This window comes from Zonotrichia leucophrys, chromosome 4 (genome assembly GCF_028769735.1).
Source record: "Zonotrichia leucophrys gambelii isolate GWCS_2022_RI chromosome 4, RI_Zleu_2.0, whole genome shotgun sequence".
NCBI lineage: Eukaryota > Metazoa > Chordata > Aves > Passeriformes > Passerellidae > Zonotrichia > Zonotrichia leucophrys.
Genome location: NC_088173.1, coordinates 33,199,200 through 33,219,690, shown reverse-complemented (window position 1 = coordinate 33,219,690; position 20,491 = coordinate 33,199,200). Strand labels below are relative to the sequence as shown.

General features: G+C 49.9%; 1 protein-coding gene across 1 annotated transcript; it reads left to right on the top strand.

Annotated features, from left to right (window-relative positions):
• Positions 1–253: 253 nt before the first annotated feature.
• ATOH1 (atonal bHLH transcription factor 1) lies at positions 254–1,117 on the top strand. The gene has a single exon (XM_064712306.1). It carries the CDS (start codon positions 254–256, stop codon positions 1,115–1,117), a length of 864 nt encoding a protein of 287 aa, XP_064568376.1.
• The last annotated feature ends 19,374 nt before the right edge of the window (positions 1,118–20,491 follow it).

The following is a 20,491-nucleotide window of genomic DNA, read 5'->3' as shown; positions in this document are numbered from 1 at the left end:
CCCCGCACGCGCCGGCCCCGCGCGCGCGCGCGCCATTGGCCGCGCCGACACGCGACCGGCGCGAGTGGAGGGCGTGCGGCGGGAGGGGTGGGGCGCGAGGGAGCGGAGGGGAGGGGGAGCGGGGGCGGGGGGGGACCCCGGCGCGTGCCGCTCCTTAAAGGGGGGCGCGAGCCCGGCCGACACCGGAGCCGTCGGGGCGCCACGCGCGAGGCGGGGGCTGCGCGCGGCCCGATGGGCGCGCGGCACTAGAGCCATGAGCCTGCCCTGGGCAGAGCGCGCCCGCGAGCCCTCAGAGCCGCCAACGCCCGGCCCGGAGCACGGCGGCTGCGGCAGCTTTGCGCCCGGCTCCTGGCTCGGCGTCTGCTGCGCCGCCCGCCTGCCCGCCGCCGCCTCGCCGCGCTACCTGCTGCCCGCCGAGGACGACGAGGCGGCGGCGGCGGAGGGCGGCGCGGCGCGGGGCGGCGGGAGCAGCCCCGGCGGGGCGCGGGGCGGCGGGCGGCCGCGGGGCGGCGGCGGCGGCCCCGGGCTGCGGGCGCAGGTGAGCGGCGTGCAGAAGCAGCGGCGGCTGGCGGCCAACGCGCGGGAGCGGCGGCGGATGCACGGGCTGAACCACGCCTTCGACCAGCTGCGCAATGTCATCCCCTCCTTCAACAACGACAAGAAGCTCTCCAAGTACGAGACGCTGCAGATGGCGCAGATCTACATCAGTGCCCTGGCCGAGCTGCTGCACGGCCCCGCCGCCCCTTCCGACGGCTCCGGCAAGGCCGAGCACCGCGGGGCCCCCTTCGAGCCGCCCTGCGCCGCCGCCGGGGCCGGAGCTGCGCCGGGGCCGCCGGCGCCGCCGCCGGGGCCGCCCAGAGCGTCGCCCCCCGGGCACGGCCGGACTCGCTTCCCCCCGCCGCCGGCCGCGGGGGGCTACTCGGTGCAGCTCGACCCGCTGCACTTCTCCTTTGCGGAGGGCGCCCTGATGGGACAGAGAGCCCCTTCCCCCGCCCTCCTCCTGCCGCAGCCCGGGCAGCCGCCGCAGGAGAGGAGCAAGACGTCGCCCCGGTCCCACAGGAGCGACGGGGAGTTCTCGCCCCGCTCCCACTACAGCGATTCGGACGAGGCCAGCTAAGGCAGGGGCGTCGTCCCCGGCACCCCCGCAAGGCCGCCCCTCGAAGCACAGACTCCGCCGCGGGGTGAGCAGCCGGACGCGGTGCCGCCACGGACGGCATCGGCTCCCCTCGGTCGCTTTGAAATCCGCCCCCTCGTCTCCCACCCCCGGCAGCCCCTGGTTTGTCCAGGGGGGATGGCTGTTAGCGAGTGACTGTACCCGCCCTGTCTGTCAGGGGCGGTTGGTTTGTTTTAATTTTTAGTTTACACTTCGAAAGTTTCTTTCGCCTAGAAGTCGTTGCCGTTCCCTCCTGCCAACGCGCCACCTCGCAGCCTTAGCCTGGCTCGCCCCGTCGGCGAGCAGGTGATGCGCAGGGAGAAAGCCTGGCCCCGCTGCCGGGGTGCCGCCGGCGCCATCCATCCCCACCCAGCCGTGAGCCCGCCCTGACACCCCCGTCTTCCAGGACACCCATCCTGCCGTGGGTCGCATTGCTGTGGAAACACACACACGCACACAAACACACACGCAAAAGTCAATAGCGCGCCGTCCTGACCTGTAAATAGCGGAGAAAATTTGGATTTTCCTTAGAGCACCATGCCGGCGTCTTTTGGGGGGAACCTTGGCGCAAGCACTTTATCAGCGGCTGGAGATGCAGTTTCAAGAGGAAAGCTACTAACTGCCAATTGGAGACCAATGTTTAATTAAGCCACTTAATCCTAACGCTCTCTTAAAAACGAAAACGGTTTTGTCGTGTCAAACTTTTATGTCAATTTTATTTTCCTTTTGTGGTAATAGGAAACGTATTTATTATGCAGTGTTTGCAATTATTTCTGCTTCTCTCTTTTTTTAAAAAAAATTCTTTTCTACGACGAAAATCGTTTATTTTGATTTTAGCAACGCCAGCTGCCATTGTTTTATGTATTTTAATTTTGAAAAGTTTTTTGAGATCAAATAAACGTGGAAAAAAAAAAAACCCAAAACAACCAAAACAAAATAAGCCTCGAATCGGGTTCGGGTTCAACTTTCCCTTCGCCCTCCCTGAGCGGGGGTGGTGTCAAACTCCGCGGCGGGGGGAGAGGTACAGGGCGATGCTCCCATCGGGGCGCCCCGGGGCCGGAGTGCTGGGCGGGCTCTGCCCCGCCTGGAGCAGCGCTCCCTCCGCTCCCTGCGCCGCCGGGACCCCGTCCCGTTCCCGTCCCGCAGTCCCCAGCGGAACCGGGTAAATTCAACAAGTGCAGGGTAAGGAGCTTGTCGCTCTTCTGTAGCGCCTGTCCCCGCACCGCCGCTCAGATCACATCATTCCCTTCTTCCCTGCTCCTTCTCAGGGACACGAGCGGATCTTCCCACGGAGCCTCCTCGGTTTAAGCCGAGAGGAAAGGGCTGGGAGCGGGCGGAGAAGCCGGCGGGGTTTCGGGGACACGCGAGCAGCGCGGCGGGTCGCCCGAGATCAGGATGTGGCCCCTGGGCTCGGCTTAGACCCGGACGGGAATGGGGGACTGGCTGACGCTTAGCCCAGCCTGCCCGTGACACCAGAGCCGGGGCCGAGCCGGAGCCGTGCGGTGCTGGGGTCCCGCTGGGTTCAGCAGGTGACGCTGGCAGGGTGATCAGTTATCCAGGCGCGGCCGGGGACAGCAGCCCGTGCGGGTGTCGCTTTCCCCTACAGAAACAGGGCACCTGCCCCCCCGGTAACCCCGCGCTGCTGCCCTGCCCTGCTCGCCGCCCGTACCTGCCGAAGCGGGCTGCCGTCCCGCAGGGTGGAAAGTTTATCGGGAGGGTCATTTGCCTTCCAAATAAAATGCCTGCTTTGTCGGGGTAGGTCAGCTTTGGTTACCGGCACTGATTTCTGTGCTGTGGGAGCCGGTCTCGCATCCTGGGGGGCACGGGAGGGATCCCATCACGGGAGTGATGCGGAAGAGCAAAAAACCACCAACTTTGGGGGCGTTGTTTGGTTTATTTGGTTTAATTTGGGGATGTGCTCGGCGCGGTGAGGGGCAGCAGCCGCGGAGGGGTCCCGGCGGTGCCGGCCGTGGGTGAGAGCGGTGCGTGCCGCCTCTCTCCGCCCCGCCGTCCCGGGCTCTGCCTCTGCGGCTGCGAACACGCGAGGTGGTGGAAAAGAGCGCATCAAAATCCTCCCCGCTCCCTCGGTCGGGTCCCTTCCCCCGACAGACGAGCGCACGGCATGGCGCGGCTGGTGCTCGCAGCCGCAGCGCAGCAGCACTCGCCGTCTGAGGGGCTTTCTCTTCTTTTTTTTTTTTTTTTTAGCTCTTCTTTGAAAGAGATACCCAGCCGCATTCCCATTTTAAGGTTCAGCTATAGAGTTTGCATAACAACCGCTTGGCAGCCCCCCTCTCTCGCACTCCGTTAACAAGCTGTAACGTATAGCTGCAGGTTGCTATAATCTCATTAATATTTTGGAAACTTGAATATTGAGTATTTCAGACCGCTCATTCCCCATATGCCAGGCCACTCCCGCTATGCTGGCTGGTTCCTTTCTCTCCATTATTAGCAATTAGCTCCTACCTTCCAAAGTCAGATCCAAGTATCCAAGATACTAGCAAAGGAATCAACTATGTGTTGCAAGCTAAGCATGCTTAATATCTCCCAAACAAACAAAGAGACAACATTTCTTTAAGTAATGAAGATGGATAAATCGCTTTATTGAGCCTGCGACAGTGTTTGTTTTGTATAGACTACCGCAAAGTTTTTTAACAAGAGCGGGGACGCGCACCAGCCCCTGGAAGCAGTCTCGCCCTGTTTGCTTCGTGGGGTTTTATCATCCTAAACGGGCTTTTATTTGAAAAGGGCGAGTCAGAAGCGCACTATCCGAGCGTTAAATTTTGGCTGAACGCTGACTGTCCTCCGGGGTGTGCGAAAGGAGCGCGGGGGCCGGGGGGGCTCGGGGAGGCGGCCGCCTTTGTGCGAGGCGCACGGCGGCTCCGCCGGCTGTGGGGCGCGGATCAAAGTCGGACGGAGCGCGGCCGCGAGCTCCGGTGCGGGGCTCGGCCCCGCCGTCCCGGCGCGGGCATTTCGGGGCACGGAGCGGGGCCAGGCGCGGCGGCCGAGGCTCATCTCTGCCCCGCGGCTCTCCGGCTGCTGTTTGCTCAACCTCTGGCCTCGGAGAGAGAGGAGGAAGGGAAGGGGGAGAAAGGGTTAAACCCAGCGAGGGGAGACCAGAAAAGCGCAGGGACCACGGCGGGGGGGGGGGGGGGGTTAGAAGGGGAGTTGGCCGTGGGGCCAGTGTTTCTTAATTAGAGCGGGGCGGACAATGCTTTGGGGCGGACAATGGGGGGGACAGGGGGGCTGGAGGGCGGAGGGGGGGTCTGGCCCCGCTCCCGGCCGCGGTGCGCCGTGTCTGGAGCGGAGCACGCGTTGTCAGCTGGTGAGCGCAGCGGCCTTTCAGGCGGCTCCCCAGGGAGCTGCGCGCCCGCGGTGAGCTCCATCGTCACCCCCTCCCCTCCATCATCATCATCATCGGCCTCCTCCTCCTCGGCGGCCCCCCACCCCAGCCGAGCACAACAGCCAGCATTCAAGCCCCCTTCCCTCCCGCCCCTCGCACAACAGCAGCGCAGTGGCAGCCACGCCACCTCCCAGCAACCAGCAGCACGCGAGGGCACCGCCGGGGCACCTGAAAGAGTCAAAGCCAAAGAAAGGGAGACAAAGGAGGAGAAAAAGATACGCAGGAACGGCCCAGCGTGTCTGCTCCGACAGCGCGGAGGGGCAGGCGCCCGCAGAGGGACGGGCGAGCCCACGCGGGGCCCCGCACGCCCGGGCGCGCACACGCGTGGCCGCATGCACACACGTGCACTCGCTCGCAGGGGTCCGTCCCGGCCGCTGCAGTACCGATGGGCACGCAGAAATCCCCCGCTCCCGGCTAGCTGTGTACCCCACAGCCCCGTCCCCGAGAGGGACACCCCCCGGCTTGTGTCTGTCTGTCTGTCTGTCTGTGTGCCCGACTCCCGCGGCCCCAGGTCTGACACTGCCACCCACGGGCACTGGGGCCGGGACACGGCAGCAGCCGACCTTGTGTCTGGTCACCCGCCGTCGCATGTGCCCGTGGCATGCTTATCCAGGAGAGAAAACTGCGGGGAAAGTGGCCAGGGATCGGGTGGTGCGTGGGTGAGGCGGGGACCCTGCCGGCCCAGCGTGGGGAGCATCCTCTCGGCGGGCAAGCCAGGCTGGAGCAGCGAGGGGACAAGGGGTCAAGTGTTCTCCCCTGGCCATGTCATTACTGCGCGGAAGGGGCTTTGCTCGGGGCTGTGTGCCCGCCGGGATGGGGCGCGCGGCCGGCTGCCCTCCTGGAGCTGGGTTGGGAAAGGCACATGCTGCCCTGCCGCCAGCCCGTGTTAACTTCAGGCGGACTCTCCCTGAGGAGTCCCCGGGAGTGGATGGATGGATGGATGGATGGATGGATGGATGGATGGATGGATGGATGGATGGGAGCGCGGCTGCGCGGGCTGGCGGCACCCGTGCCATGGGTGCGCTGCCACTGCCGCCGCTGGCCATCTCCAGGCTGCTCGGAGCGGGGCAGACAGAAAGGCCTCTCTGAAGCGCTATCGAATGGCTCGGGATGCCTTCGGGAGCCCAGCCAAGGCGTGTCAAAGGCGGTTTGAGCGGTGAAGCATTTAAACGCTTCAGTGGGTGACTTTCTGGCGTGTGCTTTTCTCTCTCCCTGCTTAGGCCCGGGAGGAGGGAACAGGCCTTTCTGCTGAGCTCCTCCGGGGCTGGATGCGACACCCAGACCCCCAACCCGGTGCTTTCCCCGCGGGGCGCCAGCGGCAGAGCGGCCGCCTCTGCTTCGGTCCTCTGCCGCTTCCCGCAGCTTTTCGCTCCCGGCTCGGTTTAACCGAGGCTGCTCGGGCTGGGGAGGTGGCGCCCGTCACTCCGCACGGAGCGCAGCTGGGACTCGGGATGGGAGCTTGTGCAGCGCGGGGATGGGCTCTCTGTGGGGCTGACAGGGAGGGCGAGATTTGGGGGTGGGAAAACAAATCTCCTCCGTTTCTGAGGAAATTTCTTTTTGTATTTCATCCCGGGTTTTCCTCCGTTTTTTGTTTGTTTGTTTATTTGTTTGTTTTTTCTTTTGGTGGTTTTTTTCCCTTGTTGTTGTTTTTGTTGGTTTGGGGTTTTTATTTTTTCTTCCCCCTCTTCCGCTGCTCTCCCCACTCTGATCCCCTCTTTCTTTGCCGGTGTCTTGCGGCGGCCATCCCTTTCCCCTGCCCAGCCCCGAGGTGCGCTGCCCCGGAGAGCGGCGGGCGGCGGCGCGCACCCGCCGTGGGCGAGCGGGGCTGCAGCACTTTTGTGGGGCGGCTAATCAATGGCACATCAGCGAGACAGCGCATCAGCCCATCTGCTTGATATATATTCAGAAGGGCTCCAGCCCTTTTGAAGTCTAATTTCTTCCCCGGGAGAACGCGCCGGATAATTTACCATCATTTCCCAGGCAGGGCAGCGGGTTAACCCTTTCCCCAAGCGCTGCCTCCGCGGGTTTTCCTCCCGAGCGAGCAGTTTTGAATGGCTCAGCGCCTCGCCACAAACTTGTAAAAGTGCCTCTTTAATGGTACGTGACTCGCTGAAACAGGACACCCGGCCCACCGGCGCGGCAAACCCCGCTCCGCCTTGTCAGATTGGTGTTTTAAAGACCTGTTCGGAACAAGCAAATCCCTCGGCCCTGCCGGGTCGGCTCGTATCATTTCAGCTCCAACCACCCACTGCTATTTTTGTGTTTCGACATCCTTGTTCTTGGGGTTTTCTGTTTGCTCCCATCCGATGGTCAGACACGCAGTTTTGTCCAGAGGCAGGAGCCGGGATGGGGAGCGAGCAGCGCATGGCGTACGGGCTGTGGTGCGACACTGCCCTGCAGCATCCCCTGCCTCAGAGGGTGGCAGGGGCGGGGGGACGGGACAGGACGGGCCCCACATGGCCCCCGGCCTGCGGGACCCCGGCACGCGTGGGGGACGCGCGGGACTGGGACTGTCACCGCTCCTGGGGCGGGACACTCCGGGAGGTGGCCGGGGAGGATGCCGAGCCCGCACTCAGCACCCCGGCACATCTGGGTGCCAGCGGAGCTTTCCGAGTTCCCTCCCCGGGTAGGGCAAAGCGTTTGACTCTGCAGGTTTCTGAGCTTTTATTTGTTTTCTCTGCTCCCTTCCGCCCAGGGCAAGGGCTCTGCCAGGACGGGAGATGCCGGCACCGCCGACGTGCCCTGGCTGAACTCTGGTTCAGGGGACAGGTTGAGTGAGGCCGAGGCCGTTGGGCGGCATCACCTGCTTCCCATAAACCCCAAAAGCAAACCCCGGGCACCGGCCGGAGCCGCCGCAGAGCCCTCAGTCCCCACCTGCACCTCGCTTATCTACAGTCAACATTTTTATCCTGCCACGGAAAGGTTCCTGCTCGCTCCCGGCTCCGGGGCGGCATCCGCGACCAGCAGCTACACCCGGGCCCCGCCGCTCCCCCGGCACTCAGCGGACACTGCCTCTCCTTCCCCACGAACTGAAGCTGCCCCCGCTTATCCTGGGAGCAGTGCGAGGAGATCAATCTTTTTATTTATTTATTCATCTATTAAATTCACCAGCAGTGAAAGAGCAATGCATGACAATGTCTCCTGCAACATCTCTTCTCTAAAGTCTACTTCAAAAAAGGAGGAGGGTGGTGCATTTATTTATTGGGGGTTTTTTACACAGAAAAAATATCTCTTCTGCCTAAACATTTTGTGGCTGGAGAGGCTGGGAGAAGCCTTGCTGTTGGTTTCCACTGGAGCAGGAGTGGGCTGGGGTCAGAGTGAAGGGGGGGAGGCAGGGAGAAGCAGGGATCCCTGTCAGAGTGGGCAGTGGGCTCCTCCATACTCCATTTTGGAAAGCAGTGGAAAGGGGGCTAAGCACTTCCATACAACTTGTCTGCTTTGGATTTCAGGTGCATGTGGGCAAAAGTATCACTAGTAGAATCCTAGGATTCTACTTCACCGCCCTACAAGCCATAGAACACTATGAAGCACCCTTTTCCATTGCTGACAGAGTCTATGGCTCAACCTTCTTTGTTGCTACCAGATTCCATGGCCTGCACATAATTTGCTTTGTATTAGCCACAGATGACATTATTTTATTTTTCTCATTCCAGTACCAATGCTGAATTTAGGGTCAGTGTAACATGAAGGTCCCCCAAAACGCTGACTGTCAACAAGCTGTGACGATTTGTGGTGGGACTGTGCAGCCATCCTACAGAAATGGTACAGCTGAGAGCTTGGCTAGGGCTCACATAGGGATTACTCATAGTTCTCAGTCCTGATCTCCTCTGGCCAAGGGGGAATTATCCTGTCTATGTAGAAGGACATGAGGCCCAGACTCATTAAATGACTTGCTATGGACAGCAGGAGCCCAGGGCCAAAGGTGGGGCATGAGTGCAGGATGTGTGCCAGGGCTTTCTCACACAACACACTTTATTCCAGTTGCTTCAAAAGCATTTCCAGTTGCAAGACTTTGCTCAGAGCAAAGAATGTTCAACCAGAGGCTGGCTTTACACCTCTGGATGTTTCACCATGGTTTTTGACGGGGTCATCCTTTCCTGATACCCCAGGAAGCAGAATGCAGAGCAGCTTGTGCTACCCCAGCTGTAGTTTATTAGCTAGGGTGGGTCAAGAGGGAGGGAGAGGTGAAATTTTCTGATATAGGATAAAGCTGAGCACATTTTGGGAGGTATGGTGATTGGATGCAGGCTTCTGCAAGCAGTTCTCTTGATTGTTCCCTCATTAAATTTGAATCTGCCTAATTTGCTCCTACTGGAGCTTCCCCATGGGTGTGGGTGAGAACATGGCTGTGAAGCAGTGTTCCAGGGTATGTGAGACTCCAAGGCATAGTCTGATGTGCAGAACATGTAGTACCTACCAGCCTCAGTCACCTCTCAGGTAGGAAGGACGTCTCTTATTTTTTTCTGGTATTAGCAGTGCTGCAATGTTTGTGGTGGAGATATGATGAATACAGTCTGAATTGCATTGTTATGTTTCGTTGCTTACCAGAATGCTTTGCAAGAGTACTCTCACAGCAAATTTTTGTGTGTTTCGTCTCTTGTTGTGGAAAGATTACTGGATTAAATCAATTATGCTGCTATTACTTGGCTATTAAGATAGTCAATTAACCATTTTTCCTGCTCTACACTTTGGTGGCTGCCTCTTTGCATTGTGGAATATCCTGAAAGCTTTTGCTTTAAAAAGGCTTGAGGAGCAGAAGGCTGGTTCTGTGAGAATGGCAGCAGGGAAAGAAAGGCTCTGAATTGCTGTTGGATTCCTTGGGTTTTCCTGTTGGGAAAGAGAGTGAAAGCTTGGAAGCAATGCTGGTTGTAATTTTGTGCTTAGAAGGTAGTGGGGTTACTTCACTTGGATGCTGCTGTTGCCTGTGATTGCTGATACCCATCCCTGATATTTCTGTATTTGGTTTCCCTTTTGTTTTACTAAATAACTGGGATGTGTAAATAGAAGAGCATCTTCCAACAGAAAGCAGTGGGTCTAAACTTACCTTAGAGATGCTGTGGTCATAATTTCAAGTATTCTTAAACCAGGAAGAAGAAAAAAAATATTCCCCAAAATAGAAGTAAGATAAATGAAAAATGAGGCCAGGATTTTGATTTTGATTTCAAAGCCAGGATTTTTGGTCCTCAAAGGCTGCTGAGTATTCAGAGGTTTTCAGCTGTTTCTGTGGCAGTTGGGTGCTTAGCAGACAGGGAAAACTTGGACTCCTATTGGAATACTAAAGTGGTATCTGCGGTTGCATTTGGCAGTTGTACTTGTTATCCTTGCACACCTTGCCAATATTTGTGGAGCTGATGTAAGGAACTGACCTGCAGATTCCTTAAATAGATGGTGGTGCAGGATCAGGGCCTCCACAGAAGGTCAGCATGGCAAACTGAATTAGGCTCTCCAAAGTCTCCAGGAAATGTTGGGAATAAATAGTTTTGTGTCTTCTTTTGGCAGACTCATATTTTGTTTATTCAAATAAAACCGCCACAGATTATAAAAAAAGCTTCCCCCCATTTTCATTAATTGATTTATTTTGATGGATCTTCTTGATTTTTGATACCTCAAATCTGAGAAATGTAAAAACATGAAGTTTCAAGATATTTACCTTTGCCACTTTTTGAAAAATTATTGCAAGTGCAGTGTCAGAAGATTTTAGCTTTTCTATTGCCTGAAAAAAATAAGAATAAACTCTAATTTATTATTTTCTTTCATTTCTACTAAAAAAAAAATCAAACCTCTGCTTGCCAGCCTCTCCTGTTTGTCCTGATATCCAGTTTGTAGATATTAAACCTGCTGTGTTTACTGCCATCATATAAAATTCATACTCTGTGAATGGCTCACAAGGCATTTTCATTAGGAGACTCTGCAACTGTTGGAGGACTGGACCAGCTCAGCCTTTGGAAATATGGTTTTCATGAGGGAGAAATTTCCCTGCTGGTTTTAATTTATTTGTGGTCCCCCTCTCCCCACCCCCACCATGTAAAATTTGTATTTTATAATTATGCCTAGAGAAATAAAGGAATCCAGCAAAATTGGAGCATTCAGTTTCTGTGATTCTAATACAGTACCAACAGAAATATATTTAATCAACTAAAAATCAATTAATGTAACAGAAAATATAGCATTAGAAGTTCTCCTTATTTCTGCTATTTTCATCTAGTTGTTCCCTTTGACAAGTCTTGCATTAAGGTTTTTGTTTCCTCCTTCATGCATTTTGAGGTTTGAAAACAAATGGCTGAATTATTCCGTGAGTTCTGATATCCTCACTGAAAGAGAATAACCTAAAGTTCTCATCAAATGTTGCTGGAAATTACTGCAGGCCTCTGATTTTTTTAAAAGGGATAGTAATTTTACTTTTTTTTTAATTATGCAATGGGTGAAGGTTTTTGAGTGGCAGTTTAATGTTGACCTTTTTGAACATAGTAGTGGAGAAGAGTGTGGCAGATTTCCATCAGCATAAACCTTCTTTGCATTCAGGAAGGTCTCACCTCTTCTGTCTTTGGAGAAAAGCGGTCCCACCTTCAGCACTGTGGTATGAAGTGAAATGTGATCTAAGTTGGAAGATGGAAACAGTTTGACCAAAAGGATAGACCAAAGGAAAGCTGACCAAAGGTTTCCCAAATGGAAAAGATGACAGAAACAACAAAGCCAGGAGATACTTAATTACCATATTGTGTATATATTTGGGGCTAAATTCATGCACAAAACTGGACATGTTGCTTGGGAGAAGCAGCTTCCCTCTTTGTCTTTGGAAAGACCAGGAAATGTGATGAGACATCAAAAGAAACGTGAGAGCATTGCTTAAGTCTGCCTGTGCTGGCCATTGCACACATTTCATGGGTATGGAGTAAGTGGTGAAGAGGAGATGACATGTGCTAACAGCAAATGTCATGGCCTGCTTTGCAGGGGCTGCCCCTCTGAATGCACACAGGCTCTCTTTGCAGCAGCTCTTCCTGTCTGCTCTGATAATGGCTGGAAAACCATGGAATCACAGGGTGACTTGGGTGGGAAGACACTTTAAAGATCATCTAGCTCCATCTCCCCTCACCCAGACAGGGACACCAATGCTTGCTTTGGGGGCAGATGAAAATGCTTGTTTTCACATTGTCCCTCTGTGCCCTGCACTGTGAGGCCCCTCCTGGAGTCCTGTGTTCAGTTCTGGGCCCTCACCACAAGAACAACATTGAGGTGCTGGAGTTTGTCCAGAGAATGGTCTGGAGAGTAGATCTGTGGTTATTGAAGAACATTGAGGTGCTTGAGTGTGTCCAGAGAATGGTCTGGAGAGTAAATCTGTGGTTATTGCCAGCAGCTGCTGTTTTAGCTTGCAGAATAGTATTTTTAGGGATTTTGAAACTGAGAACACAGCTCCTGTGGGATGCTTTTGTGATGCCACAGATTTTAGTGGTGAAGCCTGTCTTTTAATACACATGCAATGGAGTTCTGTCAACTTCCATTGATGTGGACAAGTATTTGTGCATGTAAAGTCAAGCAAATAATTATTTAAAAAGGTGTATCCAAAGCTGAAATTTACCTTCCTCACCCCTTATTTTCCATTACTTTAGGTAGCTTTTCAGCAGCCATGACCATGAATAGTTTCCTGGTTATCACCGCAGAGGCAATGACACATCTGTCACGCAGTCCAATATGTATTTTTGTACAACCAAACCTCCATACATACTTTTGCCTTAAGAAAAGTGAACCTTGAGTAATATGTTACATTCCAGAGCATGGATATGCTTCTTCAAAGAGCACAGCTATTTTGAAGCCCTCTCAATACTCAGCCAGAACTGAGCACAACTTGGAGGACCACAAAATTGGTGGGCATTCAATATTCAATTCAATACTGTCACCAAGATTTAGAAGACTATTTTTAATTTTCCATACAAAGCTTAGTGTTTCTATAAACTCTCATTTAGCCACAATATTAATATTGAACCAGTTGTATTTTCAGGGCATTTTATAAGCATTACAAGCTTCACACTATGCTGAAGAAAGGGAGTAGCGTTATCAAAAATTCTGACAGCATCAACAGTGTATTCTTGATATTCAAGCACCATCAACAATGTGTTCTTGATATTCAAACACCATTCATTCAACCAGAAGAATTCACATCAAAGAGATGTGAATTAATAATTAGGGAGATTCTAATTCTCCCTAATAATTAGGGAAATTCTCAGAAAATATTTCAAAAGTTATTGAAACTCTACTTAAAATTAACAGACATGATCATATCTAGCAAAATACATTCAGCATTTTTTACTCTATGAAGGATGTAAATAATGTCATGAAGCAACATCTTCAGCAATGCACTTGGTGTCAAGTGTGTACACTAGCACAGGTTTGTGACAACTGAATATAACAGTTTTTATTTTGAAATTTAATTCCTTTTTTTATTGAAGTTGGGTTTTTAGATCAAACTAGGGAATTAGGATATTTTCTGTTAGCTCTCTAAACTTGTTTCTGAGTTTCTTCTCTCCTCTCATGCACTTAAAATGGAGCCGCAGCCTTCTCCCTGTATGTGCTGCAGTGTGTCCAAATTCAGATTTCCCTGCATGACAATATCCAGGAAAAATAGGTGTTACTGATAACCGTCCTTCAGGGGTAATCGGCTACAAAATCTAGAACGGACAACTCCTGTGCTGAGTATGCTGTGTACCTGAGAGGAAAGTCCATCAGGGCTTATATTTCTATCAGGGTTTATGTTTTAATTGCTTCTGCAGGAAGCAATTTGTCTAAACCAAAACGTATTTTGCCACAAAGCTTTTGTGTTGCATGTAGAAGGACACTGATGTGTTTAAAAAAAAATAGCCTTTGAAGTTGCCTATGAGCTGCTGCCTTGATTAATTTGAAATTTTAGGTTTACGCACCCGGCCATAAACTCTTTTATGAACTTTTTATTGCAACCGAACTGCGCGGGCAGGCGCTGGGAGGCAGGTGTTCCGAAGGATGCCCTGGATCAACACAGGGCAGGCCGGCCCAGGCAGACAGCGCCATAAATCCTAGTGCGAGCCGCGCCGGGCGGCTCCAGCGCTGCGGGCGGGGCCGGCCGGGCTCTGTCCATGGTACCGGCGGCTCCGGGCGGCTCCCGGCCCTGCCAGAGGCCCGCGGGGGCCTGTAGTCTCTTTTCCTTCTTTTTTATTTTTCCCTTCCTCCTTTTTGTTTCCCCTTTCTTCCTCCTTTTTGTTTCCCCTTTCTTCCTCCTTTTTGTTTCCCCTTTCTTCCTCCTTTTTGTTTCCCCTTTCTTCCTCCTTTTTGTTTCCCCTTTCTTCCTCCTTTTTGTTTCCCCTTTCTTCCTCCTTTTTGTTTCCCCTTTCTTCCTCCTTTTTGTTTCCCCTTTCTTCCTCCTTTTTGTTTCCCCTTTCTTCCTCCTTTTTGTTTCCCCTTTCTTCCTCCTTTTTGTTTCCCCTTTCTTCCTCCTTTTGTTTCCCCTTTCTTCCTCCTTTTTGTTTCCCCTTTCTTCCTCCTTTTTGTTTCCCCTTTCTTCCTCCTTTTTGTTTCCCCTTTCTTCCTCCTTTTTGTTTCCCCTTTCTTCCTCCTTTTTGTTTCCCCTTTCTTCCTCCTTTTTGTTTCCCCTTTCTTCCTCCTTTTTGTTTCCCCTTTCTTCCTCCTTTTGTTTCCCCTTTCTTCCTCCTTTTTGTTTCCCCTTTCTTCCTCCTTTTGTTTCCCCTTTCTTCCTCCTTTTTGTTTCCCCTTTCTTCCTCCTTTTTGTTTCCCCTTTCTTCCTCCTTTTTGTTTCCCCTTTCTTCCTCCTTTTTGTTTCCCCTTTCTTCTTTTCCTTCCTTTTTTTCATATTTTTTCTTTTTTTTAAATATTTTTTCCTTTTTCCACTCTCCTCCTCTTCCCCTCTCCTTAGTTAGTCCCTTCCTGCTAATACAGACTATTAAAAAAAAAAAAAAAACCAAAGAAGCAAAACCAGCCCCATCAAACAGCGCAAACATTTTCACCCCTGTTTAATGCAGCGTGTGTTTTTAATATATAATCCATAGCTCAAAACCTGCAGTGGTGTATGAACTATAGAAGCTTGGCTTGTTACACAGGTGGCACTGTGGTGATTTCTTCTGGGGTCTACAACTTTTTGTTATGGCATATGTGAAAACAGACTATATTGTGCTGGTCTGTATTTCAGTTTATGAGGTTTAATATAGCAAAGAGATATTTTTTAAAATGCTCAGAAGGAAATGTAAGTAGTTCTTGCAAAAGCTGTGCTGAGAATCAGTCTAAAGTCATACAGCCATAGAATCCTTAAGTTTGAAGACCTCTAAGGTCTTCAGCTTAGACCTTAGAGTCCAGCTGCCAACCCAACAGCACCACCATGTTCACCACTAAAATATGCTCTCAAGTGTTATATCCACATAATTTTTCAATACTTCCAGGGGTGGTGACTCTGCCACTTCCCTGTGCAGTCTATACTTGACAGCTCTTTCTGTATTTTTATTCTTTAATATCTAAACCTCCCCTGATGTAACGAGTTAATTTCCCTCATCACTTGTTGCTGACCCCAGTCTCACTGCAACCTCCTTTCTGCAGAGAGCAATAAGGTCTCCCCTCTCTCCTTTTCTCCAGGCTGACCATCCCCAGCTCCCTCCTATGACTTACCTCAGGCCCTGCCCTTCTCTGGACACCCTCCAGCCCCTCAAATTCTTCTTGTGGTGAAAGGCCCAGAACAGACATGGACCAGCAGCTCTCTGCTGTCAGCTAACATCACTTTGGGGACATTGCCAGGTGGCACATGTCGGGGCACAGATGTCCCCAGTGTCTCCCTCTCAGGCATTACAGTGCAGCCTCTTGCACTGGCAGGGTAAGCTGTGGCACTATAGGCAAGGCCTTTGCTCTCTTCCTTCTTTCCTTAAAAGGATTTTATTCCTGTCAATTTAAATAAAGGATGCATTTGGCTGGTGCAAAATAACTTTCTTTTTTCCAGAATATCATCCATAATTTTTGCAAAAATCTGATCCTTCTTTAAAGCTCTCAACATTAGACATCTTGGTCTTTTAAAAACTTATTTATTAGCTTAGTTTATCACAAGGAAGCAATCTCTCTCTGGAGCTCACAGTCTCTGGTCCTTCTGTGTTTACACAGCCCAGTTAGACTTATACTGGCAGGAGCCTCTCCCTGAATTGCCTCTGTGTTGGGAGAATCCCAGTAGTAAGTGACTGGCAGGGAAAGATCCATTTTCTTCTGATCTGGCTCTGCCCCCAGGATGTTCATCTGCCCTCTGCTGCAGCAGGGCCTCTATTCCAGAGAGACAAGAAGAAAACAGGGTGAAAATCTTCACGGGCCAGGTGTACTTTCTGTAGGGAAAAGAAAAAAAAAATGGGACAGGAAGTGGGATGGAGGCTTATCACTGGTGGAAATAGACAAACCCAGCTCCTGCATCCCTATAATCCACTTGAAATTGCAGTTACATTCCAGATTAGTTGGATTTTATGTTGACAACATTACTTTGTTTTGCATAAGGGTTTAGTTTTGATATGATAGAAAGAAATAGTCATAGTGTGAAAAAATCCCAACCAGCAACAACGAAAACAAACAAAAAACCCACCAAAAACCCAGCAAAAACTCCCAAGCAAAACCCAGAAGTATGACATTTGAAAGAAGTTGTTTCATTTCTATGAAAGAAAAAATGGCAAAAGTGTGAGTCTTGAATCCACTGTGAAACAAGAATATTTCATTCTTCTAAGAACCATAGTTCAAATGTTGTTCTCTTGCCTCAAACCACTACAGGAATTGGAAGCTGTGGGAGGGTCCTTGTTTATCCTTCTCTGCTTTGCTCAGGCATGGCTCAAAACGGAATCTGAGTGTATTTTTTCATTGTTTGTATTATGATAAGATCCTCAGCGAGCAGGTGAGTGCTGGAACGACAAGGGTGTAGCTCTTTATTACTGTAAGTCATCTTTATGCTCATAAATAAACCTTTAGAATTGGATGGGATTGCTCAACTGTGCAAGAGTGTACAGGATGTGCCCATAAACCAAACTAAAACAGGCCCTGTAGTGCAATTTAAACAAAGATCCCACACATGAAGCAAAATCCCTTGTTGTTGATGTTATAAAACAGTATTAAAAGAATCTTAGCGTGTTCTGTGTTGGCACTTGATGATTTGCTGTATGATTCCAGCTTTGGTGGTTTCAAATGGACATTATTAGAACATGGAGAGCCCTTCTCACACAAACACAGCTGCAGGTCTATGGGTGTCTCATTTAGGAGTCTGTGATCTCTCAGATAAGGGTGGTAAGCCCTGGCTTTGAACGTCTGGCAGTCATTTGTGCACTCCATGCATTGATGAATCCCGAGGCAGTTGGAGCAGGTGAAACCCACGGGATCAGTGCCTCAAGGCTCTCTTCCACACTGCACAAAAGCCAACTTGTGGTGTGTCTTGACAGAGCCTTGTAAAAGCTAATATTTTCCATTTAGGCTTTGAAAACTGGGTGATCTTCTAAGTCATAAAAAGCAAGATGAAGTAGATCCCTTGCCAGATACTTACAGAAGTATCAGAGTACTTATTTCCAGGAGCATTTCTGTTGTTTGGGTCATGTGGAACAGATCCCTGTTGTAAAAAAAAAAAAAAAAAAAAAAGAAGGAAACAGAATAGGAAAAATCACCTCCTTCCCTTAAAAATGTATTTGATGCCCACTTCTGTAGCAGACCCAACTGCTAAATGGCCAGCACAGCAATTTCTTCTGTCAAAGGAGCTGCCCCCTTAGAGGGCTGCTACTCCAGCTCTGTGTGAAACTCCTACCAGAGGGCCCCAAACCAATGGTGCTTGTAGCAGTTGTCTGCCCTCCCCTACACAGCCAGAAGGGCTGTTCCAAAAACCTCCTACATGAATTAATACCCATTCACTTGGCAGATGGGGATGCAGGAGGGCAGGCAGAGCTTGGCATGTAGTGCTGAGCCCAGCCCATTCCTGGGCCTGTTTTGAAAATTCAGGTATCTGCACATGTGTGTGTGTGCTGCTTTCCAGCCTGCAAAGATGCACTAAATATCTCCTAAGAAAAGGCTTTAAATTGAGTGACTGAAGAACAGCTTCATGTGGTATCAAGAGGTTTGAAATGTGTAGTCCTGCGTGTAACAGGGGAGTAGAGTGTGGAAATGCAAAACTCAATGAAACAGCTAAATTGTTTTTCCACCATGGGTTGGCATTCAGGTTCCTTTGTGTTTTGGCTCTAATTTTGTCCAGGTTGGGGTTTTCTAGCAGTGAGTTCTGTTCCCTTTCAAAATGATGCAAGCAAGGCTTTCTGACTGGGCAATAAAAGCTGAGCACACACGACAGGGTGTGTGCTCGACTGCCTTACCAATGTCTCTTGGCCAGGTGGCATGAAGCCATGTGAGCACAGCATAAAAGTGTCTTCTAGCATGTCAGTGCTACTATAAAGTGTATTTTATGGCTGGAATAAAACACACAGGAAGAATTTCCTTTTGAACCTTTGTGCATAATTTTTGTCACAGAAAGAGAGTATAAAAATTACTTAATTCCTTGATAGGTTTCTTTCTTTTCTCAGGTAATTCAGCAATAGTTTGATGACAAAAACACCCTATACCCTGCATGCAACACAGAGGTGGATATAATTTTTCAAATCGTCTTTATATATTTCTTGTTAGTGGAAATTATTTAACTGTTGAGTCTAAGCATCCTTTTATAAAAGCCTCTCTTGAGGATTAGAGTATTATATTTCTTAGAAGGTGTTTTGTAGATATTTAGTTTTTTAATGCTAAGAACAAAAATATTTAGCTCTTGGACTTAATTGGAGATTAGAGAGCCATTTATTTTCTTAGTACAAGATCTTCCTGCAGAAATACTTTCATTCTTTGATAGGTTAAGAAATGTATTGCTCTTTGATTGAAGATATAGCCATGATGATACCATAACTCCTTCCTTTTCCCCAGTGCTTATCTCTCTCCTGCTTCTCCACACTCGTCTGGAGTGTCTGGACTAGACAAGACAAGTAGTGCTTGGACTAGACTAGAATGGTGTTGCTTACTCTGAAATCCTTCTAAAAACTTCCTTCCCTGCCCTTCACTTCATGTAGCAGTTTTGTAATTACCTCATTCCAACTATTTTTTATGTCCTCACATCTCCTCCTAAGTTTTCATGTGTCTCTTTATACCTTCCCTACAAAAGTGTTCAGACTCTCTTCATCTGCTGTAAGCCTAGGCCATCTCTTATTGACCTCTTTCATTTACCTGTGACTGCAGGAAGATTTCTACCTTCTTCCTGCTCGTTCCCTTTCAACAGTCCCACCAAATTGTTTAAACTTTGCTTGTATTTCATAGCACTTGTCATGCTAAAACTACAAGTCCTGTGATGCGCTTGGATGGAGAGTGCCTAAGTATCCGGCTGAGCTGTGTTTGGAATTGGCATTTCTGCTTTAGATGTGGAAGATCTGATTCAGTGCTGCCTTAAAAGCTCTGTGATACTGTCAGGAATAAGCCAACATCTCCTGGCTCATAGCTGAACATCCCACCAATGCATACTGGGTTCTGAAAACAGAAAGTATCACAAGATGATATTCCCTCCTAATGAGACACCAGCAGTGGTATTTTGGCTGGTGATAACCTGAACATAGTGCCAGTTGTTCATGTGTCCCACTAACTACTTTATCTTCTACCATCCTCCCCAATAACCTCTTCAACTGCCCCTCTGTGTAATATCTAATTTTAAACAAGTAAACTTTCCAGAATTTTCTAATTAAACAACTTGGTGGGGGAAAAAATGTTGCTTTATAGTGTGTTTTGCAAAGTTTTCTGCAGGAAACCCCTCAGATTCAAAAGCTATTTCTTGAGATGTAGTTAGGTTGGCTTTCTGTCTGAGGCTTGAAGGTCTTCTGCCCTTCAGAATTCAGCTGTGAGAAACAGAGACTCAGACCTTCCAGTGGGAATGGCTCTTGGGGATGCCACTAATGCCAAGATTATCATTAACTTGGGAGAGTGAAAGTCCCTGAAATCCCCTAGGGATAGGGATTGTCTGGGGTTCTTGAACTATCTTGAGGGAGCCTGAAAAAACATTAGTTTGAAGCAGTGGCAGTGTCTGGACCCAGTGTGATGTGCCCAGAGCCTGGGACTGTGCAGCAGCTGCTGTCAGAAACTCATTTCTCCCATTGCACAGGCATCCTGCAAAATAGATTTCATTTCAGAAATCTGAAGGTGGCAGGTTGAAAGCCATGTCCCTTTCTGAATTTCCAGTGAGTGGAAGCTGGAACAAAATAAAGTCCCAAAGCAATGACTTTCCAGCCAGCTTGACTAATTTCGGTCTCTCAAAAGGCAGAGGATTGAGCACCAGCTCATTGTGTTGATAAAAGTGCTGCTAATGCCCAGAAATCTGACTCTGCCCTCTGTTAAGGTCATCACAGATGATCAGGCCCCAAATTAATTGGAATCAAGAGTCTTCCTTTTTTATTTGTTAGCAGGCATTAATTTGGCTTTTCCATGAGAAACTGTAAGCTCTAAATTGCCAGATTAAAATTTATGTGCATTTTATTAATTCTTAGCTTTGCTTTTTGCATTTAATTCATTTCATCATCATGATCTTTTTGTCAGTAAGTTTACAGTAAGTGATGCATTTTATTATATACATGTTAACAATTTTAACAGGGTTTGTAGTTGCTTGCAGGAAAGGTATCATTGGGAGAACTGTAAAGATATGTTGTCTTAACTTTTTGACCCACTAACAAAACCAGTGACGCTCACTTTTCTGGTTCATATACTCCCAGCTGAATGGGTATTGTTTGTGAAAAATATGAAGCTCATCAGCACTGCTATGTAACAAAGCCCCCCTCAGCAAGTTTTAACTAGGCTGGTGTGCACTCTTTGCTAGCACAGGTATCTGAGTGCTCCTGGTTACAAAGTTTGGCTGCCTCTGATGGCAAAAGAAGTACATGCAACTTCAGCTTGAC